Source organism: Lacerta agilis, chromosome 11, assembly GCF_009819535.1.
Source record: "Lacerta agilis isolate rLacAgi1 chromosome 11, rLacAgi1.pri, whole genome shotgun sequence".
NCBI lineage: Eukaryota > Metazoa > Chordata > Lepidosauria > Squamata > Lacertidae > Lacerta > Lacerta agilis.
The window spans coordinates 57,904,654-57,929,039 of NC_046322.1; the positions used below are offsets into that span (position 1 = coordinate 57,904,654).

The 24,386-nt window shown below is 42.2% G+C and overlaps 1 protein-coding gene across 4 annotated transcripts in view; it reads right to left on the reverse strand.

The window, feature by feature from the left end:
* Nucleotides 1-24,386, reverse strand: part of VPS13A (vacuolar protein sorting 13 homolog A) — a 156,220-nt gene that overhangs the window by 58,910 nt on the left and 72,924 nt on the right. For 3 of the 4 annotated variants that reach the window (XM_033163750.1, XM_033163752.1, XM_033163753.1), the window contains exons 28-38: nt 22,444-22,503; nt 22,204-22,354; nt 21,071-21,187; nt 20,860-20,963; nt 19,536-19,703; nt 16,664-16,971; nt 11,159-11,306; nt 9,172-9,322; nt 6,340-6,467; nt 3,095-3,267; nt 2,227-2,450 (exon numbers count right to left, since the gene is read on the reverse strand). In XM_033163750.1, coding sequence (XP_033019641.1) covers nt 2,227-2,450; nt 3,095-3,267; nt 6,340-6,467; nt 9,172-9,322; nt 11,159-11,306; nt 16,664-16,971; nt 19,536-19,703; nt 20,860-20,963; nt 21,071-21,187; nt 22,204-22,354; nt 22,444-22,503 — 1,732 coding nt within the window. The remainder of the gene's footprint in view (nt 1-2,226; nt 2,451-3,094; nt 3,268-6,339; nt 6,468-9,171; nt 9,323-11,158; nt 11,307-16,663; nt 16,972-19,535; nt 19,704-20,859; nt 20,964-21,070; nt 21,188-22,203; nt 22,355-22,443; nt 22,504-24,386) is intronic. The other variant, XM_033163751.1, reaches the window with a different exon arrangement.

Below are 24,386 nucleotides of genomic sequence, written 5' to 3' on the forward strand. Positions count from 1 at the left end.
ACTAAATGTCTTTGAGGACCATATCCTTACCAAGCTCTGCTGGTTAGAGCAACTAAGGACAGGTGGCTGGTCACAAAAGTCTCACGATAAGCTCAGGGCTTACAATCTCCAAATGGAGAAATATTTAGCTCTCCGTTCATGTGAACTCAGAAATTGGATCTTCAACCAGGATGCCAATCAAGATAGAGCATCCATTATAGCAGCGCATTATCCTATTTGGTACTCCCAAATCAAGACCAACCTCTCAAGGTCCCATTACTTTGAGACACTGACTTTCCTGCAGCTGCATAGGACGTTTGTTGAACTAAGGTTCTAACAGATGCCCTCAGCATATTTAGAGGGGAGATACCTGGGAATTCCCTATATGGAACGCAAATGCATTTATGGATGCAATCATTTCGTGGATATCATGCATTACCTGCTGATTTGCTCCTTATATACAATGCCCAGGTAAAATTCTTAATCACCTATTCTTAACTGCTCCTCAGGCCAACCCCCTCCCCCCGGAAGTGACAGTTGAACTCTAAGCTGAAAAAGATTACACATCTGGTAGCCAAATTTGCTCTGGCAGCTAAGAAGCTCCATTCTAAATATGCTAATGCTTCCTAATTTTAAAACCTTATGCTGTAAATTTTTATGCTGTAAACTTTTACAGGTCATGTTGTGTGATTCCAGAGGAAAGCCTTGTTCTTATCCTCTGCTGTACATTGTCAAGGCTTCTGGCTATACACAATACATTGATATTCTATTCTACTGGCCTTCACTGGCTTTGAATAAAGTGTTCTGGATTTACTAATGTGAAATAAAGACTTGTTTTGCTTTAGTTTTCACCATGACAACCACAGATTGGGATTCCAATGCCATGCAGAGGTAAAACCCACGGGATACAATGGGGTTACTTTCCGGAAAGCAAGTACAAGTCATCCTTTCTGATTTAATGTGCTGTATACACACAAAGATTACAAAAGCCTACTAATTTGTTCTCAGACAGCTGGGAGGAAAACAACATTTTTTCCAAAGCCATACTGTCAGGATAAACTACAGCACCACAACAGATTTGTTTTTATCAAATAAAATACTGTTTTTTTCTAATTATTCTGAAACTACATAGAGGGAAAGAAGTTTGGAAAGCAGGGAGGGAAAAAGGAGCACATGAACAGAGAGCAGGGAACTCTAATGGGATAGAAGAATGGGTCAGCTTCAGGTGTCAATTGCCACATAAGATGTGGTTAGACTATATAGTTAGAAATTCACTCTAAATTCAATTAAATTTAAATTAACTTTATCACATAATTTAGCTATAAAAAGCAAGTTATAGAAAGCTTTAATTTAGCAGCAAAACACCAGTCCTTTGAAGATAGAATCATAGAACTGTTGGAAGAGTTGGAAGAGACCCAAAGGATCATTTATTCTAACCCCCTGAAATACAGAAATTACAGCTACGGAATCCCTGATAGATGGCCATCCATCCTCTGATTAAAATCCTCCAATGGAGGAGAGTCCACCACTTTCTAAGGCAGTCTGTTTCACTGTTGAACAACTCTTACCGTCAGAAAGTTCCTCCTAATGTTTAAGATCGTTCTCACTATTAATATGTATATCTTGTATCTCCTATTATTTTTATCATACATAAGCCTTGTGGTACTTTAAAAATAAAGATTTGGGTTTTCCTCCAAGATATATAAAATGTAAAAGTATAAATACATGAAAATAAAAGGGTTGGGGTGTCATGTAGTGAGTTTAACACATACCAAATTATATTATTAAGTTATAACCGAAGGGAGAAATTCAAATAAACGGCGATTCTATTAGGACAGACAGAAAAGTAACATTTAAGGCCATATCTACAGTTGTGGAATACTCTTCCAGCAGAAATTTGGCAGACTTTCAGGTATCCCTTGAAGACCTTTTTATGCTAACAGGCAGGGCTTTTTTTCAGCTGGAACTCACCAGAACTCAGTTCTGGCTCTTCTCAGGTAGGCTCCATTGCCATTCTAAGAGAACGAGGGAGGCATTCATGGTGAGTTCCGGTACCTCTTTTTCTAGAAAAACAGCACTGCTAACAGGCCTTTGCAGCTGTTTAAATTGATCAGCCAGTCACTTTAATGAGTATGTGTTTTGTTTTTAGTAGTTTTTATGTTTTACTGTTGTACACTGCTCTGATATTTATGATATGGCAGTACAGAAATGCTTATAATTAACTAGGTTCTGGTACTGATCACTTACCTTGTTCTTTCACAGCCAAGGTTTGCTTGAAGTTTTTCTGCGCAGCGGCACTTTCAGCAGTAGCATTTAGAAATACATCCGCAACAGTAAGAAGAAATTCTATGCTAGCACAGACATATGTCTCATTAACAACTGTGTCAAGAACAGTGTTGCCATCTCTCGCCTGCTTATAAGATATATCCATCATGACTTTCTTTTCCGATTCACGCTTCGTTTCTACCATTCTGAAAGACAAGTTAGTAGAGCTAATTCTATAATTAGAAAAGCATTACATTGCCCAATAGTGTTCTTAATGACAATAACCACTTTGGTACTAATAAGTGCTGGAAGTTTGCATTCAACTCAGTTTCTGAGAAGGGTTAAGACAGAAAGAACAGGGGATCTCCAGATTCCCAGACTATCCCTGTAAATTTATTGCTATTCTGACTTCTCTCTCTCTTTTTGATGTTTAGATGGATAAATCTTAGATTGCATCCAGGTTACAACTTCCTGCTCCTCCTTCTCTGGACCTAAAGGTGAAAGGAATTTATCTTCTGAGAACAAAGGGGCAATCATGGTTTCTATTGTTTCTTCAACTAGATAGCTAGCTCGGGGTATAGAACTCCTTCCATATCAAGAATGTAAACATAAGCTTTCTTATTTTATACCAAGTCTCAGTCAAAATACCTTTCAGCTAAAGGTGTGCTCCAAGCAGAACTTCAATTAACTAAAGTTAATTTCAGCCACTACATACAAACTCTATATGCTAACAATATGAAAGTGGATGTGTGTTTTATGTACTATCGCTATTAAGTCATAAACTAGAATTTATTATTCTTATACTTGTTTTTCTTTTAATTTGATAAAATAAAATTGAGGAAAAACCGACCTTGGTGTAGCCTTCTGGACTGTCTGTCGTTTATCATCTAAAGTGCAGTTTGTTAATTTGACTGAGGCATTCATTGACCCATCTGACAACATTTTGACAGCAGCTGATATTAACAACAGTTTAAATTCTGCAAGTTTCAAATGACCACCTCGTTCACTCTGATTTGTAGGCTTCTTTGAAAAGAAAATGCATAGTTTAATGCATGAATTAAATAAAAGGTTTCTGCAAAAATACAAATTCTGTTACTGCAATCAGATCAAAACTTAATTAGTAAATCATATAATGAGTTGGACTGAAAGAATTGCAACCAGAAAGAGTTTACTTGGTAGTGCTGCTTCACAAACTTTTGTGCAAGTGATTTGCACAACATATATGCGGTTGTACCAAAGTATACCCATGGCTTCTTGTTCGTACAATGGATACACGCAAAGGCTCCATTTGAAAATAATCATTAATGGCCAGGACTTATGAAGAAAACCCAATGAAGAAAACAGTTCGCTATTGGGATATGCTTGCTTTTGTCACAATACAAAAAACCTTGCTCGCTTTAAAACACTTCAACACTCTGTTCATTTTTATTTTTACTAGGACTGTGCTCCCCTCACTCTGCTCTCCTACCTGCTGCCATTCCCTCCATTGTGACCATTTAGCTTGTATTGGACAGGCGCCAAGGCACCACCTGTCTTCTTGATCCTTGCTCATCCCGGCTCATAAAAGTGAGCCAGGCAGGACTGAGCAATGGGCACCATGGGGTGGTGAATGCTTCCCTCTGCAAGGGAGTCTTCCTGGACCCCCTTAAAGAAGTGGTTATTAAACCAATTATTGCCTAGTCTCAAACCTTCTATTCCTGAGCAAAGTGATTGAGTGGGTGGACGCTTAACAACTCCAGGCATTCCTGGAGGATGTGGATCATTTGGACTTCTTCCAATCGGGATTCAGGCCCCATCATGGGAACTAAAACTGCTTTGGTCATGCTGGTCAATGATCTCTGGTGGGCTAGGGACAGAGGTGAAAGCTGTTTCCTGGTTCTGCTGGATATTTCAGAGGCTTTTGATACCATTGACCATGGTATCCTTCTGGAGGGGTGGGAGCTGGGGACACTGTATCCTTCTGGAGGGGTGGGAGCTGGGGACACTGTTATGTAGTACAATGGTACCTTGGTACTCAAACACCTTGGTTCTCAAACGCTGAAAACTCGGAAGTGTTCCAGTTTTTGAAAGTTTTCTGGAAGCCGAATGTCTGATGTGGCTGTCGGCTATTGTTTACGGGGAGCCGGCACCAATCAGAAGCTGCACCTTGGTTTTTGAAAATTTTGGAAATCAAACAGACATCCGAAACAGATTAAGTTTGGCGCTTTTGTTTTTGCTATTTATTTTGTGTTTTTGAGGCTTTTTTGGTTAATTTGTTTTTGTGACTGTGTAGAACCCAGTCCAGCTACTGATTGTTTGTGTGATTGCAGAAATGGGTAACAGCCCCCCACCCAAAAAATGACTATCATCAGTGCAGGTGAGAAAAAAATAATTTTAATTTTTATAATCTACAATACTGTCTTATTTATTTTATAGTACAGTATGTCGATTATTGCTTTCATTTTATGGATTAACAGTCTCGTTAGATAGTAAAATTCATGTTAAATTGCCGTTTTAGGGGTTGCTTTTAAAAGTCTGGAATGGATTAATCCATTTTGTATTACTTTCTATGGGAAAGCACGCCTTGGTTTTGGAACACTTTGGTTTTGGAACAGACTTCCGGAACTGATTAAGTTTGAGAACCAAGGTACCACTGCAGTTCTGCTCCTTCCTCCTGGGCCATGTCCAGAAAGTGGTGTTGGGGGGCAGGCTGAGTGTTCTGACTCCTGGGCACTCATTGTGGTGTGCCTCAAGGCTCTGTCCTCTCCCCCATGCATTTCAACATCTACATGAAACCACTGGGAGAGATCATCATGGGGTTTGGGCTCAGTGTTCACTAGTATGTGGATGATATCCAGCTCTACCTCTCTTTTAAATCAGAACCAGTGAGGGTGGTGAATGTCCTGTTTGTGAGTGTCTGTAGGCAGTTGGATGATGGATGGTGGTTAACTGATTGTGGTTGAATTCTGACAAGACAGAAGTACTGTTTCTGGGGGACAGGGGACAGGTAGGTGTGTGAGATTCCCTGATGCTGAATGGGGTAACTGTGTCACCGAAGGACCTGGTTTGCAGCCTAGGGTCATTTGGGACATACAGCTGTCCATGAAGGCACAAGATAATTCTGTGTCTAGGGCGGTTGTCTACCAGCTCCATCTGGTATGCAGGCTGAGATCCTACCTGTCTGCACACTGCTTCTGCTTCCCTCCCTCAACATGACTGAATGCAAATCTAGGACTGTAATGAGGACACTACAAATCCTCAGTGGGGGGAAAGTGATGATAGTATTAAATTTTTATGTACCGTACTTTTCTGTGTATAAGACTATGTTTTTTCCCTTAGAAATCATGTTAAAAAGTTGGGCTTGTCTTACACATGGGCAGTGCATAGGGCGGACATTTTATTGGTTGCTGCTGTGGCTGTCAGCGGGTATTGTGCGTGTTATTGGTTGCTGTGTCAATGGGTGTTGTTGACTGGCTGACGCTGCGGCAATTGGGCGGGCAATTTGCAGCTTCTGCCGGCAAGGGAACAGATGGGAGTTGTTAGCGGTCTCAGGCAGTGAGAAAGGCAACAAATAAATATGGGGATGAATGTAACTAAGAGCTTTGCAGAGTAGGCCTATTGAAATTAATGAACCTAAGTTAGTCAGGTTCATTAATTTCTAAGGGTATATTTTGCATATGAATAATGTTTAAAACAGATCGTGGTAATCAATGAGTAATTCTTACAGACTGCCTAGAATAGACAGGAATGCTCCCTCTACATGGGAGCAGTGGACATGGGATTAGGCAAAACACACCCTATGCTCCTTCGTAAGTATGCCACAGAAATTTAGAACTTTTAAAAACTCTGAAGAACTGAGCTACTCATTTCATGCAAAGTATTCCCAGTAACCCCAAATTTTATTCCTGCTCAACTGGCAATGCAGAAGATTTAACAGTGACATAAAAACCTGATTCACCATGGGGCAGCATCTAGCTCCCACATTAGTAGAAACCTATAAAATATTATTTTCCAGGTTTGAAGGTGTAGTTGTTTCCTCCCATATCTCTAGCCAGTTGCAGAAAATCTGGGTCCAACCCACCAAGTTTATTTTATAGAAAATTATGTTTTCTTTACCTGGTTGGAATTTGGACTGTACAAAACTAGAGTCAGGGAATCAATCTGGAAGTCCAATTTCAGTACTGTTTTAGTCTTAACTGAGGAACGTGCTTCTACAACAGCAGATGTCACTATTCTTATTCCAGCTATAAACATTAGGAACATAAGACACAATTATAATTATCATAGTAAGAAAAAAGAAAAAAGTTATAGTCTCTAATGCACTGCATTTTCAAAGAGTAGAAATGTAACTAGATGAATGTAAATAAAACAACCTTGCCATCAATGACCATCACCAGAGCAATAAGTTTGCCAGGCTGACAGTTATGAAACACTCTGCTGAACGGTTATTCAGTTAACTGATTTTGTATAGGCTATCGGATTCTTCAGGTTGTTTTCCTTACATACAACAGGTCCGGCCCATACTGGATTTAGTTCCCCCTGGTCTTGAAGGAACTTTTAAGCAGCCCATTTCTGGAAGCATGTTTTGCCAAGCTAGATAAGTAAGAAATACACAGCACCCACCCACAAGCAAAACATGTGAACATGGCAGAAAGCTTAGGCACATGTAGTATGTGGCCCTGGGTCTAGGATAACAGACTGGAGACACACCCTTCAGATAACCCCAAGGGACCTTGGCATACTGGACCCAGCTGGGATGCTCCAAAGCTGACCAGAACCAATAGGGGGGTTATCTAAGAGGAAGAACATTCTGCAGTACTCGCTTCCCAAATGCCACTTCATCAGATGTACACAAAAACATTTTATAATGGTGAGTAAACATACTAAGTTTAGTCCATGCAGTAGACCTACAAACCTAATAAAGAAGAGAGTGAGTGGAAAAGGCCACAGCTACTGCAACTGCTTTATTGTAATTCAATGGTAAAAAGGACACAAATGATTTGTTTGCCTGAAGGGACAAGTCTGAAAAATGTAGATTTTTAAAAGTATTCCATGACATTGATGTGGTGGATAGAGGAAGGGCAAAAGATAGGAAGGATGAGCTCCTCTTGGTGATGGGAAGAAGAACTGACCTTTCGGATGAAGGAAGGTACATTCTCAGCACTACTCTGGTTTGAGAAAGGTGTGCAGGTGTTTTGCCACAAACAGAGCATTCAACTCAGACATACTCCTTGCAGATGTCACTGCCACGAGGAACCAAAACTTAAACCATGTACAGAGGAACTGATAGGGAAGGAGCATCCATGGCAAGGGATGAGAATGATTTTTTTTGGAATAATTCCATATTGGTCTTTAAGAGTAAAAAGGTTAGCAAGTGATGATGCCCACCAATCTGCATACTTTTTTGTGAAGTATAGTTATAAGGATGTGGGTACTTCAAACAGCTGTTTTGAGAAGTGCTTTAAGGCAGCTTCCGTGGAAGCATTGCTTCTCCTGCAAGCAAGGGAGCAGCAGTGGAGGGGAGGGTGGGGAGACTCTTCCCACCATCCTGCTGCTTCCACTTGCCTGCTTGCAAAAAAGTATATGAGCTGTGCTTTTAAAAAGCACATTAACTTCAACTCATCTGCTGGTTAAAGGTAAAGGTAAAGGGACCCCTGACCGTTAAGTTCAGTAGCGGACGACTCTGGGGTTGCGGCGCTCATCTCGCTTTACTGCTGATTAGTGGGCATTAAATCCTGATGCCTTGGCTGTGTAATCCTGTTCTCTGCTGGGAGCAGGACACATAGCCAATGCAGGATTCAACCCTGTCCTCCTGCCCATCAGTTGACATCATCAGTGATGTCAGCTGATAGATAGGTGGATGTAGTGGTGATTTGGCTTTGCAAGTCAAACTGGAACCCCTGGTGTGCCAAGACTGGCCCATAAGATGGAGGTTCCTCACTCCTGATCTAGGACATCATCAAGGCATAAGTGTTGAAAGAACAAAGGTAGAAGCAGCACAAGATGCCCTTATGGCTAAGACCACTGCCTCATGGGCCCACCATAACCCAACATCTGCCTTACCTTCAGTCAAAGCACAGAACTGGGCTTGAATTAATTGTTAAATTCAATCATTGATGGAAAACCAATCTTATTCAATCAATTATGGGAAATAAAACATTTCAAGAAGAAATTACTCTAGGGAAACCAACTGAAGAAATTACAGCAGGAAAATTAATTAAGCTATCAACCAGCAAGTATTAGCAAAAGGAAACAATCACAGACTAAAGTGAAGTGATGACTCCAGGAAAGGGGGAGGGGAATCCCCTCCCACAAAAGGAGGAAAACACACACAAGCCACACAAAACAAATCACCTATCTGGAACATACACAACTAACAGAAAAATAACACAAGCTAAATCAGAAATGCTGGAAAAATAACTAAGCTACTGCCTTGCACAATAACTTAGTAATGTAATTGAGATGGTTTCCTGGAATGGACTAGTTAGAAGTTCCTGAGATGAGAGTATGTTCCTGCCTTCAAGCACTAGAGAGAGGTAAACACACCTGTGCCCAGTGTGTCGGCATGAGAGAAAGAATGTTTGGATCATTAAAAAGGAAGTAAACAACGGATGTCAAAAGAAACTGTCCAAGATGAATATAAGCAGGTTTCTATATATGAAATATAATACGGGTCTGTCAAAATATAGCAAAAGTGGTGTAACTCTCCATGGCGTACCAACTATAGATTATACTGCTCACCAACCTATTTACAGAATTTTGTCTATGAATTAAATAGTAAAACTATGTAGATCAAGACCCAATGTTGCAAGTGAGTTTTGTGTAAGATATTCATTTAAATTCACTCAAAACAAAAAATTATAGTTCATGTAACTATTAAATTAAATTAATAACTTCTTCTATTGGAAAGAGATAATTGAACTGTAGCTTAAGCTTTAAAACACATACCTCCAGAATGCTGGGAAACACTTGCTGTTCCACTATGGATGCTTAGTACATCTTTTTTTTCTGGTACAGGAGGTGGAGGGATAGAGCTATCCCCTAAATTTTCATTCAGTGTTCTCAAGATAGTTGTTATATCATCCTGACTCAGAATCAGCTTTGAAAAGAAGTTAATTACTCTTAATTGCAGGTTGAGTATATATAACTGTATTAAATGTTACAGGTCCTCTAGAATCAAAAGGTTTTTCCTTGTAATAAGGATTATAAATTCATCTTAAGTATAATAATAATAATAACAATAATAACAGCAGCAACAACAACAACATGTATAGGAGCACCAGCTGCAGACAAGGAGGGCAGAACAGCATCAGTAGTGCTGCATTTACAAGAGCAGGGATAGAGCAGGGTAGTGACTACTGGGCTGGCAGCACCCTGCAGCTGCCAGGTATGTGTGTGCATTTGCGCGTCGCCAACAACCGAGGGCTCCAACATCACCATCCTGCCCCATCTGTGCCCTAGCAAATGCACCTCTGCCACCACTTCATGCATTGCTACTGCATGGGGGGGGGAATCAAAATTTATTCCATGTTTACATTAAAATGCTTGTGCAGAGAAAGTATTTCTTGAATACACAGCAAACTTCAAAATAATAGATAAACTGAAATTGAGGCTCTGCCTCTCCTCATTTCTTGGATTGTTCAAACTATACTTTGCCCTCAAAATGAGGGGGTGGGGCAGCGGAACCAGGAACAGATCTTGGGCTCATGTACTCCCTTCCCTGTCCATGGATAAAACTGAAATGGAGTATTGATTTGAATATTTTATCTCTATGGCTCGTTTTCCCTGCAATAAAAGGATTAAGGGAGGAAAGCATACAAATATGAAGCACACTTCTTGTAGAATCTGGGACCAAGAATAAGCAAACACTGAAAGATGCACTAATTATTTATTTTGTGCTATATACAGAAGTGGTCTGGAAGACCTAATGTTTTTACTTATTTAAATTTCTACCATATATGGAAACCTTGTTTATTTACCATATTTATAATCCACCCTTCACCCAAAGGTCCCGGGGGAACATTAAAACAAACAAAATTAAACAGTAATATATAGTAAACATGAATTCCATGTAAACAAAAACAACAGGAGCAATAAAAATACAGTGGTGCCTTGCAAGACGAAATTAATTCGTTCCGCAAGACTTTTCGTCTTGCGGAAATTTCGTCTTGCGAGGCACCGTTTCCCATAGGAACGCAATAAATTTAATTAATGCGTTCCTATGGGGGGGAAAGTCTGGGGGCGCCGGTCGGAAGGGGTGCCGGCCGATCGCGCCCACCATCTTGGGTGGACTGCGCATGTACGGACATGTGCAGTCCACCCAAGATGGCGGGCGCGATCGGCCGGCGCCCCTTCCGACCGGCACCGGAGCCGCGCCACGCTTTAAGGCTGCAGCAAGCGAACAGCAGTGCTGCTGTTCGCTCGCTGCAGCTTTAAAACACGGCGCGGCGCGGTCCGGTGCCGGCTTACAGTGGTACTGCGCAAGACGAATTCGTCTGGCGAAGCACGGCCATAGACGAATTCGTCTCACAAGTCAACTAAAAACTTGCAAAACCCTTTCGTTTTGCGAGTTTTTCGTTGTGCGAGGCATTCGTCTTGCGGGGTACCACTGTACAATCCAATACACCTCAACCTACCACAAATGCCTGGATGACAAAACAACAATGTTCATTAAGCAATTAACAAATGCTGGTGACCTTTGAGTTGTATTCAAATGTTCTGTTCTATAAACAGATGGAAGAGACTCCTTACATTCACAGAAAGTAACATCTAAAGCCGAGTGTCTAGCAAATCACAAACTATATGCTGCTACTGTAAATCACAAGATGCAAGAAATATTGGGATATATGAAATGACAGGGGTAAAACTTGCATTTAATTCCTATTCATATTGACAATAGTTGCAAGAATATACATCTTTGCAACTAAGAACTTACATTCATTGGCTTGAGACGTCCAAATATTTTAATGTCAGGAATTTCATGATACCAGAGAGCTGCTAAATTGCGTTCAACACTAACTTCAAGATTTAATGGTTGCAGCAGCTGTATTTCGTTTTGCAATAAACCACTTATACAACTTGATCTGTAAATAAAAACGAAAAAATAGTCACAATCCAATTAAAGTTTCTCTTCAACCAGGTGTTTGGCTGATTGACATTCTATGGCCATTTAAATGTTTCTAAGGGAAAGGGGTTATTGGTTTGTTTTGCTTTATTTTGGATTTTGTGTTTTCATTTTGTATTTTCATTTTTTGAACCACCCTGTGATCTTCGGATGAAGGGTGGTATAATAATAATAATAATAATAATAATAATAATAATAATAATCACAAGGCTGCATTCAAGTTTAATTGTTTATTATTATTATTATTATTATTATTATTATTATTATTATTATTATTATTATTATTTTCTGTTCTTAGACTGTTTCCATTTTAGCTGTAAGCTGCCTTGTGCCTGTCAGGGAAAAGGTGGAATATAAATATAAATATAAAAATTTAGGACTGCAATACCTGCAAATGGGCTCAGGATTGCAGCTTTGATGAAATACTTCATTAAGTGTTTTGTACCTGTGTAAACATCCAACAATATACTCTATGTAGGACAATGCTGGATATTCATTTGGAGTGGATATATTTTTATTGATTTGTTTTATTATTGAAATTTCTATCCCATCTTTCAAACAGAAACACAGAATGGTTTTCAGTACTAAATCTACAAGTACATGAAACCACTGAATGGAGTCATCTGGAGCTTTGGAGTGTGCTGCCATTAGCATCTTGATGATACACTGATCTATTTCTCCTTTTATTCTTCTGCAAGGGAGATGGACGTGCTGATCCAGTGTGCCTGATTCTTGCAATAAACTGAAGTTTTTATTATTTAATTAATTAATTATTTAATTAATATTATTATTATTATTATCTTATGTACTTGCTTCATGGAGTATATAATATTTTATAAACTGTATATAGGCTTCAATAAAGAAAAGATTGAGATAGTATTTAAAGAGTAGTACCTCTAACTAGATGAGTTGTTAAGCCTGTTCTAGACAGGGTTACTCTCTCTATGAAGCACCAGGTGCATAACTTTGAAGTTTTCCTGAATAAATTACTGCCATCTGAGGCAGACTGCCTCATGGTGTGGAGTACACCAGCTTCCACTGGTGGCCCAGGTTTCATTCCAGAGTCAACTAAATTATGGTGCAACCCTAGCAGCCCTGCTAAGTCAAAGGAAAGCTACCCTTCAGGTAGATACCAACCATACTATTTCCCTTTGGCTAGTAGGGCTGGTAGAGCCACATCCTATATTTGAGTTAGGTACCAATAATACTTTTCCAGGCCCTATCTGAAGTTCTTTTGACACTGAGAGTCCATCACAGCTTTGAACTAAGATCTTCATCAAAGGCCTCCTCCAGGTTACCCCACCATCCGGAATGCAGCAGGTGGAGTTACTGAAGAAAGGACCCATCTCAGTTGTCACCCAGTTGTGGAATGCTTTCTGCAGGAAGGCTAGCCAAGTGCTTGTGATTATGTTACTTTAGTGCCTGCCAATTATCAGATGAACAGCCTGTTTTAGATTATTATTTTAATACTGAATCTGATCTGTTAAATCTGAAGCTATTTTGTCCTCATTGACTATAATTTCCTTCTGTTCCTGTGTTCACTTGCAGTGGACCTTAGAAGGTGCCTTTTTCTTGTCTTCTACTTCTGAGGCTTGTACATAGCTGTGGCTAAGGTAAAGGGAATGTGGGTGGTGCTGTGGTCTAAACCACTGAGTCTCTTGGGCTTGCTGATCAGAAGGTGGGATGTTCGAATCCACGCGACAGGATGAGCTCCCGTTGTTCTGTCCCAGCTTCTGCCAACTTAGCGGTTTAAAAGCACACCAGTGCAAGTAGATAAATAGGTATCACTGTGGCAGGAAGAGAAACAGCATTTCCGTGCGCTCTGGCACTTGTCACACTGTTCTGTTGCACAGGGAGTGGTTTAGTCATGTTGGCAACATGACTTTGAAAGCTGCCTGTAGACAAACGCTGGCTCCCTCGGCCTGAAGTGAGATGAGCACTGCACCCCATAGTCGCCTTTGACTGGACTTAACTGTCCAGGGGTCCTTTCCCTTACATAACTGTGTATGTGTTTGTTTAACAAATGTTGGTGTGGTGACAGCATTTGCCTGTGCTTGCTTGCTTTATTCTTTGAGACTTCTGTAACTTTTTCTCTTCTGTGTGTTCCGTCAGTTTTTTCCTCAGCATTTTATCTCACTAATTGTCATTATCAGTGAAAGTGTTATTGGATTGTTTTGCCATTCCAGCTTCATTTTTTAATTTTTTTAAAAAGAAAAGAATAAAGAAGTCCCATTTGCTATCCTTTCCCACTTCATTGTTTATCTATCTCCTCCCTTCTATCTGCTCTGGGTCATCAGATGGCACTCAAAACACATTGATTTTACACGAAGTGAGTGTCACTGAGGAGAGCATGCCATAGACTAAAGGCCACAACAAAAAAGGCTCTCTCCCATTTATCTACCCTCCAAAGTTCTGTCAGGGGGTAACCAGAAAATTGTCTCAGATAGTGAACTTAAAATCTGGGTAGGTTTATGTCCGGAGAGTTGTTCCACTGAGTATCAAGCTCTTAAGCCATATTAAGATTTACAGGTCAAAACCAGCACTTTAAATTGGACTCAGAAATGAATTGAAAACCAGTGATTTTGCCAAAACTGGAGTTAAAAGGGTAGAATTCCAATCAGCAATCTGGCTTAAGTTTCCTAGCAGTCTACAAGGGTAACTTTTTATAAAGCACGCTGCAGCAATCTAACCTACGTAGACTAGATGTATACATAGTATACATATAGATACATAAAGATGTGTACATAGACTAGCTTCCAAAGCGCGTGATTTTAAACTGCACATTTTTTCTTCCTTCAGCCCAGAATAGGCCAAAAATCCACACCCTTCCTCTTCCTTCCTCAAATCAAACAGCCAAGAATACAGAGAAAGGATGAGGATAAATATAGGCAGAAAACAAGGAAAACTTTTTTAAAATGGGGTTTTTTAGAGGGGAGGAAATGGATTGAGGAGAAGCAAAAAGCACTAAAAGGTCAAAGGGAACATGAGAAAAACCAGGAACTTATAAAAACTGCAGAAATCAATCAAAATTATAAGAGGTGAAGCCAAAGTGAATAACAAGACAGAGAGTATCAGGCCTGATAAGAAATAACAATCAAGCTTAAAGTGACTATGACTGTGTTCAATGAAGGCAGAAAAGCGGACTAAAGCATGATGGGAGAATTCTACTTTCAAAGTGTTCATTCCTGCCTTGACCAGAAGGTGGAGCCTAAACCCAACCCACTGACCCTGACAGCACAAGGGAAATCAGATTAAGGGTGTGTGCAATTGGCAATGCACATATGCAATATGATAGTGCTGCCTGGTCCCAGTTATCAATGTTGCATTTGTATTTTGAACTAGGTGCACTTCCACGTTTCTTTAAAAGCAAACCCAAGTATAAAGCATTACTGTGGTCTTACCCTGAGGTAAGAACTTGGATAATTAAGGCTAGACTATCTTTGTTCAAAGTGGGTCACAGCTGGTACACTAGCCTAAGTTGTTAAAATGACCTTTAAAGCCCTAAACGGCCTCGGTCCTGTATACCTGAAGGAGCATCTCCACCCCCATCATTCAGCCCGGACACTGAGATCCAGCGCCGAGGGCCTTCTGTCGGTTCCCTCACTGCGAGAAGCAAAACTACAGGGAACCAGGCAGAGGGCCTTCTCGGTAGTGGCACCCGCCCTGTGGAACGCCCTCCCATCAGAAGTCAAGGGAATAAACAACTACCTGACATTCAGAAAACACCTGAAGGCAGCCCTGTTTAGGGAAGTTTTTAAACTGTGATATTTTAAATGTATTTTAATGTTTGGTGGAAGCCGCCCAGAGTGGCTGGGGAGACCCAGCCAGATGGGCGGGGTACAAATAAATTATTATTATTATTATTATTATTATTATTATTATTATTATTATTATCACCTAGTGAAAAAACCAGTTCATGTAACACCCAGATTACAAATCTGTTACTTCAGGGAAAGAGTAAGCACAACTGAACCACACAGATGAACAACGTATCTATAAGCTGTTGGATGGGGGATCACCTGGACCAAAGTTTGGCAAGAGGGGTCATTTTTCGCATTACACAGGATTAAGAGGACCACCAGTGAACTGTATGCTACCACCGCCCAGGGTTGGGTGCATGGGGCATGCAGCGGGCAGGCACGGAGGAAGCCAACTGTGGCCGTACCAACCTAGCCCTCGCCACTGCTTCAGGGGATTAATAATAATAATAATAATAATAATAATAATAAATTAATTTATTATTTATACCCCACCCATCTGGGCGTACACATGGCATCCTTGCAGCCCTGCATGGCTGGGCTTGGACTTTCTAATCCCAACCTTAGAAAGTAGCGTAGGAGGTGCACTGACATGCCAGAGCCCACTGGAAGAGAGGGGTGCTGCTGCCGCCGCCTCTCCTCCACTTCCACCCCTGGGTTAGGCCTGACTCGGGAGTGGAGCTGCAGCCAGCTGGCAGCGCTGGGCCACCGTGCAAGGAAGCTGGATCCAGGCCCCGAAAGCCAGGGTGCAGCTTCCCTCCCTGCAGCTCCTGCCTTGATGAGGGAGCTTGTTGTGGGGGTGCTTCACTGCACCTCCTCAAAAAAACATGCTTGAGGCCACAGCCCCCCAGCCTCACCCTTCAAGCTATGTCACTGGAGTGGACCACACACATCACTGTAGATTAAATCTAGCACCCTGTGCTTCTCTTTTCAGTGTATGAAGGAAACAAAGGTTTCACACTTTTCTGTGGAATGCCCTCCCACCAGATGTCAAAGAGAAAAACAACTACCAGACTCTTAGAAGACATCTGAAGGCAGCCCTGCTTAGGGAAGCTTTTAATGTTTAATAGATTATTGTATTTTAATATTCTGTTGGAAGCCGCCCAGAGTGGCTGGGGAAACCCAGCCAGATGGGCGGGGTGTAAATCATCATCATCATCATCTCAGTAATGCAACTTACACACTTTGGTTTACCTTCACTACTAACAGTACCTGCATTGAAATTGAGTTTATTGGCCCTCATCCAGCCAACTACATGACATCCAAGCACTAATTTAGTACTGCTGCCTCATATAAATTAGATAAAAAGGCCTCATATAAATTAGAAAAAAAGTTCAATGTCATTGCACACTGATGACACCTCATCCTAAACCTCCAGATGACCTCAGTAGCTCCATCTAATGGAAGAAACTTCTCTCTTTAAGAACATTAGTTAGCAAAATTAAAACTTTGGTTTTTAAGTAGAATATAGTGTTTACTTAGTACATTTTCTTCAGTTCTGTTACTTTTGACAACTTAATTTAGAAGAAATCATTACAAAATCATCTTTATATATTACCTGTACAACTTTAGGTCACTCAGTTTCACATGTATACAATCAAGAATAGGTGGGACACTATATCGTAGTGACGTTTTAATGAGAAGGAATTCATTCTTTATGGTGATCAACCCAAAATCAGCAACTATAACATCAGTAGATCTTGCCGACTGTGGGATTAGGACAACTGGTGCTTTAATATTAATGTCCAGTGCCATTCTGGAACTTTGTTGAGCCAATTCCTTTACACCAGTAGCTGCTTTCTCAGCAGCTTGAACAGTGGCTTCAGTAATTGCTTCTTTTGCTGCCTGAAAATTGTTTACAAAAGCCTAGAAAGGGGACAGGAAATCAGCAACAGATGAGGATAACAGTCACAAGAATACATCATTTATGCATCAGTTTGTTCATTATGCATTACAAATTATCTGTGTTGTTCTCTATGTCTATTTCCTTCTTCCGCACAGTTGAGCAATAAACATGTTTAGAGTAGAAGAGAGAAAATAAAATGCATTATATAGTTCCTTGTTACATAGACAAAACATAAAAAGGGAAAAAGCTATAACCATGTGGCAACATTATACAAGGTATTGAAATATCACATTTGTCTCAGAGGCTGACTTCCAGTTTTAGTTTTCTATCACCATAGGCCAATTTGGTTTAAGTTATAACAAAATTATACCTCTTTTTAAACAAAGAATTATCTAAGCATTGCAAAACAACTAGGAAAGCATACTTTCACTGATATTGACATATTTTTGTTAATTTTAATCCCAAGGTTTTGCTAGATATCAATGTGGCTCAAATGAATATAAACATCAAGCGTAAATTTGAAAACCCAACTCTAGTTTGAATAATACCTTAACTAGTGCTGGGATACAACATACCGGTAAAATAAGTTATTGAATATTATTTATTTTATTACTATTTATTAACTGTATAGTGCTCTTCATCCAAAGATCATAAGCCAGTTCACAACATAAAAACAAAATGGAAACACATAATATAGAATAAAACAGAAACAAAAATAGACCAATAACGCCCCTCCAACAAACACATTTAAAAGGCCATAGAATGTTGATAAAGGCCTAGTTATAGAGAAACGCTTTTGCCTGGTGCCCTCATTATATATCTTTAGGTGCCAAGCCAAAACATTTTATAGATCAAAACCAGCACTTTGAATTGAGTTCGAATCTATTTTTTTGGCAGCCAATGCAATCAGACCAGGATCAGTGTAATATGCTCAAACCATCTAGGCCTGCTGAGCAACCTGGCAGTCAAATTCTGCACCAGTTTCTGAACTGTCTTCAAAGGCAAATATGTTGGACTAATCCAGGGGTCAGCAAACTTTTTCAGCAGGGGGCCAGTCCACTGTCCCTCAGACCTTATTGCGGGCTGGACTATATTTTGAAAGGAAAAAAGAATGAATTCCTATGCCCCACAAATAACCCAGAGATGCATTTTAAATAAAAGGGCACATTCTACTCATGTAAAAACATGCTGATTCCTGGACCATCCACAGGCTGGATTTAGAAGGCGATTGGGCCGGATCCGGCCTCCGGGCCTTAGTTTGCCTACCCATGGACTAATCTAAGTTAGAGTTTACCAGAGCATATATGACAGAAGTTAGACTATCCCTGTCCAGATAGGAGCACTGCTGAGCCACCAGCAAAGCTGATGGAAGGCACTCCACACTACTGAGGCCAACTGAGCCTCAAGCAGTAGCAAGGGATCTAGAAATACCCACAAGCTATGTACCTGCTCCTTCAGAGGGAGTGTAACTGCATCAAGAGCAGGCAACCTCCCATCCATCTGGCATACAGAACCACCCCCTAGCAGTGCCTCAGTCTTATTTGGGTTGAGCTTCATTTTGTTGGCTCTCATCCAGGCCATAACCGAGGCAATACAATGGTCCAGCACATCCAATGCCTCATCAGCAAATGTAAAGAAGTAGAACTGTGTGCCATCAGCATATTGCTGACAGCGTACTCTGAAACTCCATATACCGGTAACCCCAGTCAAGTGGTTTCATGTAGATGTTAAACAAACAGAAAAGGGCTTAAAAATCAAACCCTGAGGAATCCAACACTGAAGATTCCATGGGGTCGAAGAGCACATCCTAAGCATCATGCTCTGGAAACAACCAGGCCAAGTAGGATTGGAACCACCGCAAAGTGGTGCCAACCACCCCTAAGTCGGACAGATCCTCTAGAAGGGTACCATGGTTGATGATATTGAAAGCCAGTGAGAGGTCGAAGAGAATTAACAGGGACGTATTTCACCTGTCTCTCTTCTGACAGAGGTCATCATACAGGGCTACCAAAGCAGTTTCTGTGCCAAAACTGGGCCTAAACCTCAACCTGTTTCCTCTAAGAGCACCTGGATCCTGTGGTTTCATATTTAATTTCAATTAAATGAGCTAGGAGAAACAGAAATGGATCTCCCAATCCGTGGTGTAGTGGTAAATTTTAAGGTACAGCTCATCATGACAGTCACACAGCCATGTTCACTGCACAGCCATACACCCCAATGACAGTACAAAAATGTACGTATTTATACAAACTTGTGTACACCAATTAGCAGCCATACATAGCTTAATAACCAATTTATAAGGATCAGACGGAAGTCATAGATTAGGAAATTGGACCCATTCCCTCACTTCGTTTATGCCAATAAGCTAGAAACAAAATTTGAGAACTTCTCTATCATCTTCTTCACTTGCCAGAGCAAAGAGAGTCAGTCACTCTACCACTCCAACTAATGGCATCATTGCACCTACTTTGAAAAAAAATCCCAGGGGTGCACTACTCTTCCAGTACACCATTGCTCCCACTATAAGTTAAGTAAAACAATCTCTTCACCTTATTGTATTTTCTAAAACAAAAAGGAAGCTTACCAAAATAGCAGAGACAAATTTGTTGACAAAAACAATCTGAATGCATCCAACAGTTAAGTAAACCTGGCTGTCAACAGCTTCCATATCAGTATACGAAATGTCATCTGTAGCATACATGTACGTCACCATTTTGAAACTGAAGACCTCTTTGCCTGTAATATATAGAGCCTTGGAACAGAAAAAAGTGTTCAATGTTAAGAGTATAATATTTACAAGGTGTGCACAAAATAAAGGTAATGTGCTGCATCCAAAGGTATTCTTACATTAATGGAAGGAGTCTTTCTGTTCACACAAGGGGCTTGGATAAAGCACAGGTGTCCTTCACTGGAAGTGTTGGTGGAACAGACAACGTCTGCCAGTTCCCTTTCCCTGCTATGACACCTCTCACCAACCCTCCAGGAGCAGATATTTGGGGAACATAGGGGAAAAGGTTGGCAAGAACTATGCAGAGCCGTCTCATCCATTGGGGCTGGTGGCGCGGCGCACCAGGGCGCAATGGCCTGGAGGGCACCTACGCCCTCCAGCCCCGCTGGCAGCGCCTGCCGGCAGCGCCCTCTGACTCCCGGCAAGGGAGCTGGCCGGCCACACCACGCCCTCTGGCTGCCCAGCAGAGCACAGGAGCTCTGCGCGCCCTTCCAGCGCTTCCGGGACGGGAGGCGAGGGCAGCCAGCTCGCGCTCCTGCGCGCAGCCGGGCAGCTCGCGCTCTGCGCGCAGCCGGCCGCCCGCCCGATGCAGCGCGAGCTGCCCAGCAGCGCCGTGCCGTCCAGCTGCGCGGGAGCGCGAGCTGCCCGGCTGCGCGCGGGAGCGCGAGCCGGCCGCCCTCGCCTCCCATCCCGGAAGCGCTGGAAGGGCGCGCAGAGCCCCGCGCCGCTCCAGCGCCACGCCCCTCATCCCCCGCTCGCCCACCCCCCTCCCAAGGGGCGGCAAGCGCGGGAGGGAGGCGGCGGAGAGGCGGCATGGCGGGGGCGCCGGAGGGATAGCCGCGCCAGGGCGGCAGATCCCCTTAAGACGGCTCTGGAACTATGTGTCCCCATTACATAATCCAACCCTATGTCTTTTCTCTACAGCACACTATTCAATACAATATATGTGTGCCAGTCACAAAGTAAGACCTTTGCTGAAGGGCTTCAGTTTAAGTTAACAGACTTTTTTGTCCACACTCTTTGGTATAAAACATACACCCAGAAACCACACCAAGCATGAGGAAAAGCAAGAGATGATTAAAGTCATTATCATTAAACGAGGCTGAAGCATAATATTTATATTGCAAGTACACTGCTTTCTGTACACAGCCTAGCATGCCCTCTAAATGAACACACATACCTTTTTATGCAGTGCTGCCTCATCACAATCCAAAATAACGATATTCTTTAAGTTTGCTGATACTTCAGTTGTTTCTTTCTTCATCATCACCTGGCTATCAAGACCTAAATTTAACAGTATTAATTAACAAATCTAATATGACACAATCTTCAAGATACTTCCTCTGGGTTCTAGTAACCTTTAAATATTGCAATTGGCATTTTAGTCTTACCTTCAATGCGGATTTCAGATATCCAGTTTTTTTGTTCTCTTATAAAAATGCGTAAACAGGACATGTCTGCACAAACATGGAGATCACAAACATCTTCATACTTTGACTTTTTTGAAGCTATGGGTAAGTTAAAAGCAAAAATGTTATTTTTGGAATTAGAGATCTGAATTCCAACGAGGATCACAGTTGTACAAAGACACAGAGTGCACAATGAAAGTAGTAGATCTACAGATTGGTTTATTTTATTTTCTTGTGCAACATGCCATTAGAGTTAAAGCAGTATCCTTCAAGTTAACAGAAAACTTTATGACTAAATATTACCAAGAAATAATGTCTTTATGCTTCCTTCCTCAGGACATGACTTGACACAGGCAAGGCTACATAAGCAGTGAAAGGGCTGTTCATTTCTTACGTTTTCTCTAATCCTCAGTACATACTAGGATTCCAAAGCTGAGTAAGACAGTGCTGTTGGCATCCATCTGTCTTGAGAGACAATGGAGTGTGCCTCCGGGGTGAAGTCAAACCACTGTGTTAGCAGCACTGAAATGACCTCTCTGAGGTGCAAGCCTGGGCAGTGTGTATGGAGGTCCTGGGCTGCCCAGATGACAGGACTCCGCTCCCTCAGCTTTGCTGGTGTGAGTCAAAGGAAAGCAGAGCACAAGCCAGAGCTGCCAGAAGGAGGCATACGAGGTGCCATCCAACTGTTTTAGTTAAGGACTGTAGATTTGGCAAAATGCAACTTTATACATGAGAGATTTCTTCAAACTAAACTTCCTTCAAGTAACACATGGAAATAAGAAGGAACAAAGTTCTCCTGAAGTGTAGGCAATACACTTCAGTAATGCTTACACTATCAGAGTAACTCATAAAATGCCTCAATGTGCACTTTATTAATTCTTAAGTACCATGTTTAAAGCACATTCCTCTTCCACCACCACTCTATACAGAAACTCGAGAATTATTTTTAGATTAGGGTTTGGGCAAATGAACATGACTCACAATTTTCATTTGCTATCATCCAGAGGGATTTGAAAAGACAACCATTTAGCCTGAAACACTTTCCTGCATGCACTTTTTAAAAAGATGCTGGAAGAAAGTTAGCAATACAAGAGTTTGAGACTGAAAGACCTTACTCAATTTCTTAAGAACTTCCTTCTTTTCTTCTTTTTCCTGGACGATCTCTACTGTACTTGTCTCTTGTTTCGGAAGAAGATTATTTAGGAAATTCATGGTACTCATAAGTGCTTCTGTGTGTAAATGGATATCTATAGAAGAAAAAGTAACCTAACAACAAAGTAATCTTAGTAAGAATATGTTTTAAATGCAACTTCCTAGACATAGCAAAAATTACAAAAATAAGCCATCATTATTACCTTTATTAGCTGTACCACATTCTTATAAGTAGTTTTCAGATCTGGGGCATTAATATCTGCCTGTTCTCAGAAAGTAAATAAATATAGTTAAAATGAGAAAACACTACATACCATACAACCTAGCTCTACCCAGAAATACAGATAATGCTGTTACATCTGCTCCTCTGTATCTGTTCTGATACTAACATAGTAACATAAATACTATGTCCTGCTAGACTTGATCAAGAGCCCATCTAATCCAGCATTCTGTCTTCAACCATAGTCAGCCACTGGGAAGTGCATAGCAAAAACGAAAGGCAAGAAAAATAGCACCCCTTGTCATTTGCCTTCCAGAGGCACATGGCTAATGAACATGGAAGCTCCGTTTAGCCATTCTTCATAAATTTATTTAATCTCACTTTAAAACTATCTAGAACTATGGTCATCACCACATCTTGTGACATAATTATGCATAAATTAATGTCTTAGGTGAAATGATACTCTCTTCTGTCTGTCCTGTCGTATTACTGATATATGGAAGCTACTCTGGGGGCCTCCCCCCCCCTTTGCTGAAGAGTGGGATGAAAATAATTTAAATAAATACATTTCACTAAATGACCTCGAGTTCTAGTGTAAATGGAGAGAAGAAAGTATATCCACATCATACATCAATGGTATCCTCCCCAGAGTCATTCCCCCCCCTCCAGCTGCCCTTTTTTTTGTACATTTTCCACTCTACAGCATTGCTTCTGAGATGGAGTGCCGAAACTAATGTTCATTTGCTAAAACAGCAAACAGGATCAGGTCTCTAGGTTTTTAGATAATTACGATTACAGTGGTGCCTCGCAAGATGAAATTAATTCGTTCCGCAAGTCTTTTCGTCTTGCGGAAATTTCGTGGGAGGGTTTGGGCCTGGCTGGGCCCAGCCAGAGCCTCCTGCCTGCGAGCGGGGAGAGCAAGCAAGGAGGGCGAGCGGCAAGCGGGGAGAGGAGTGGGGAGGACAAACGGCGATCGGTAAGCAGGGATAGCAAGCGAGGGGGGCGAGCGGCAAGCGGGGAGAGGAGTGGGGAGGACGAACGGCGATCGGTAAGCAGGGATAGCAAGCGAGGAGGGCGAGCGGCAAGCGGGGAGAGGAGTGGGGAGGGCGAACCGCGATCGGTAAGCAGGGATAGCAAGTGAGGAGCACGATCCGCAGCGGGGGAAGCCAGGAGAGCAAGCGGGGAGCACGATCCGCAGCGGGGGAAGCCAGGAGAGCAAGTGGGGGGAGCACGATCCGCAGCGGGGAGAGCAAGGAGAGCAAGCGGGGTGCGCGATCGGCAGCGGGGAGAGGAGCGGGGAGGGCCTCGAAGCTCTCTCCGCTGCCGCCGCCAGCCTCCAGCAGGCTGAGCAGGTCTCCTCCGGGCGACGAGGCGCAAAGGGGCGCGGCCACCCGCCCGCAGCAGGGCGGAGAAGCGGCCCTGGCCGGAGCCTCAGCCATGGCGGGAAACGAAGGAGGCAGCGGCGACAGAGAAGGAGAGGCAGTTGGGTCTTCCCTCGCTCTCCCCAAGCCACAGCCAAGAAGGGCGGCGAGAGCGGTGAGTGAGCGGCGGCAGCAGGAGAAAGCTGGGTGTGGGGAGCAGGGGCCGCAGTAAGGGAGAAGCCGAGGCTAAAATGGTGCCGGACCTACCTCCTCCCTCCTGGAGCGGTGAGTGTTCTGGGGTTTGCGGGGAGCCGAGGGCAGGCTCGGCTGCTCCACCTTGGAACTTGTGAGCCTCGGCGGTGGGAGGAGGCAGCTGCCGCTTCCGGTTCCCGCTGCCGCTCTCCTTGCAGCAGCAGGTTCCGGCTTTTTCTTACAGTGGTACCGCGCAAGATGAATGCTTCGTTTTGCGAGTCACGGCCATTAAAAAATTCGTTTTGCGAGTCACCTAAAAAATCGCAAAACCCTTTCGTCTAGCGGGTTTTTCGTTTTGCGAGGCATTCGTCTT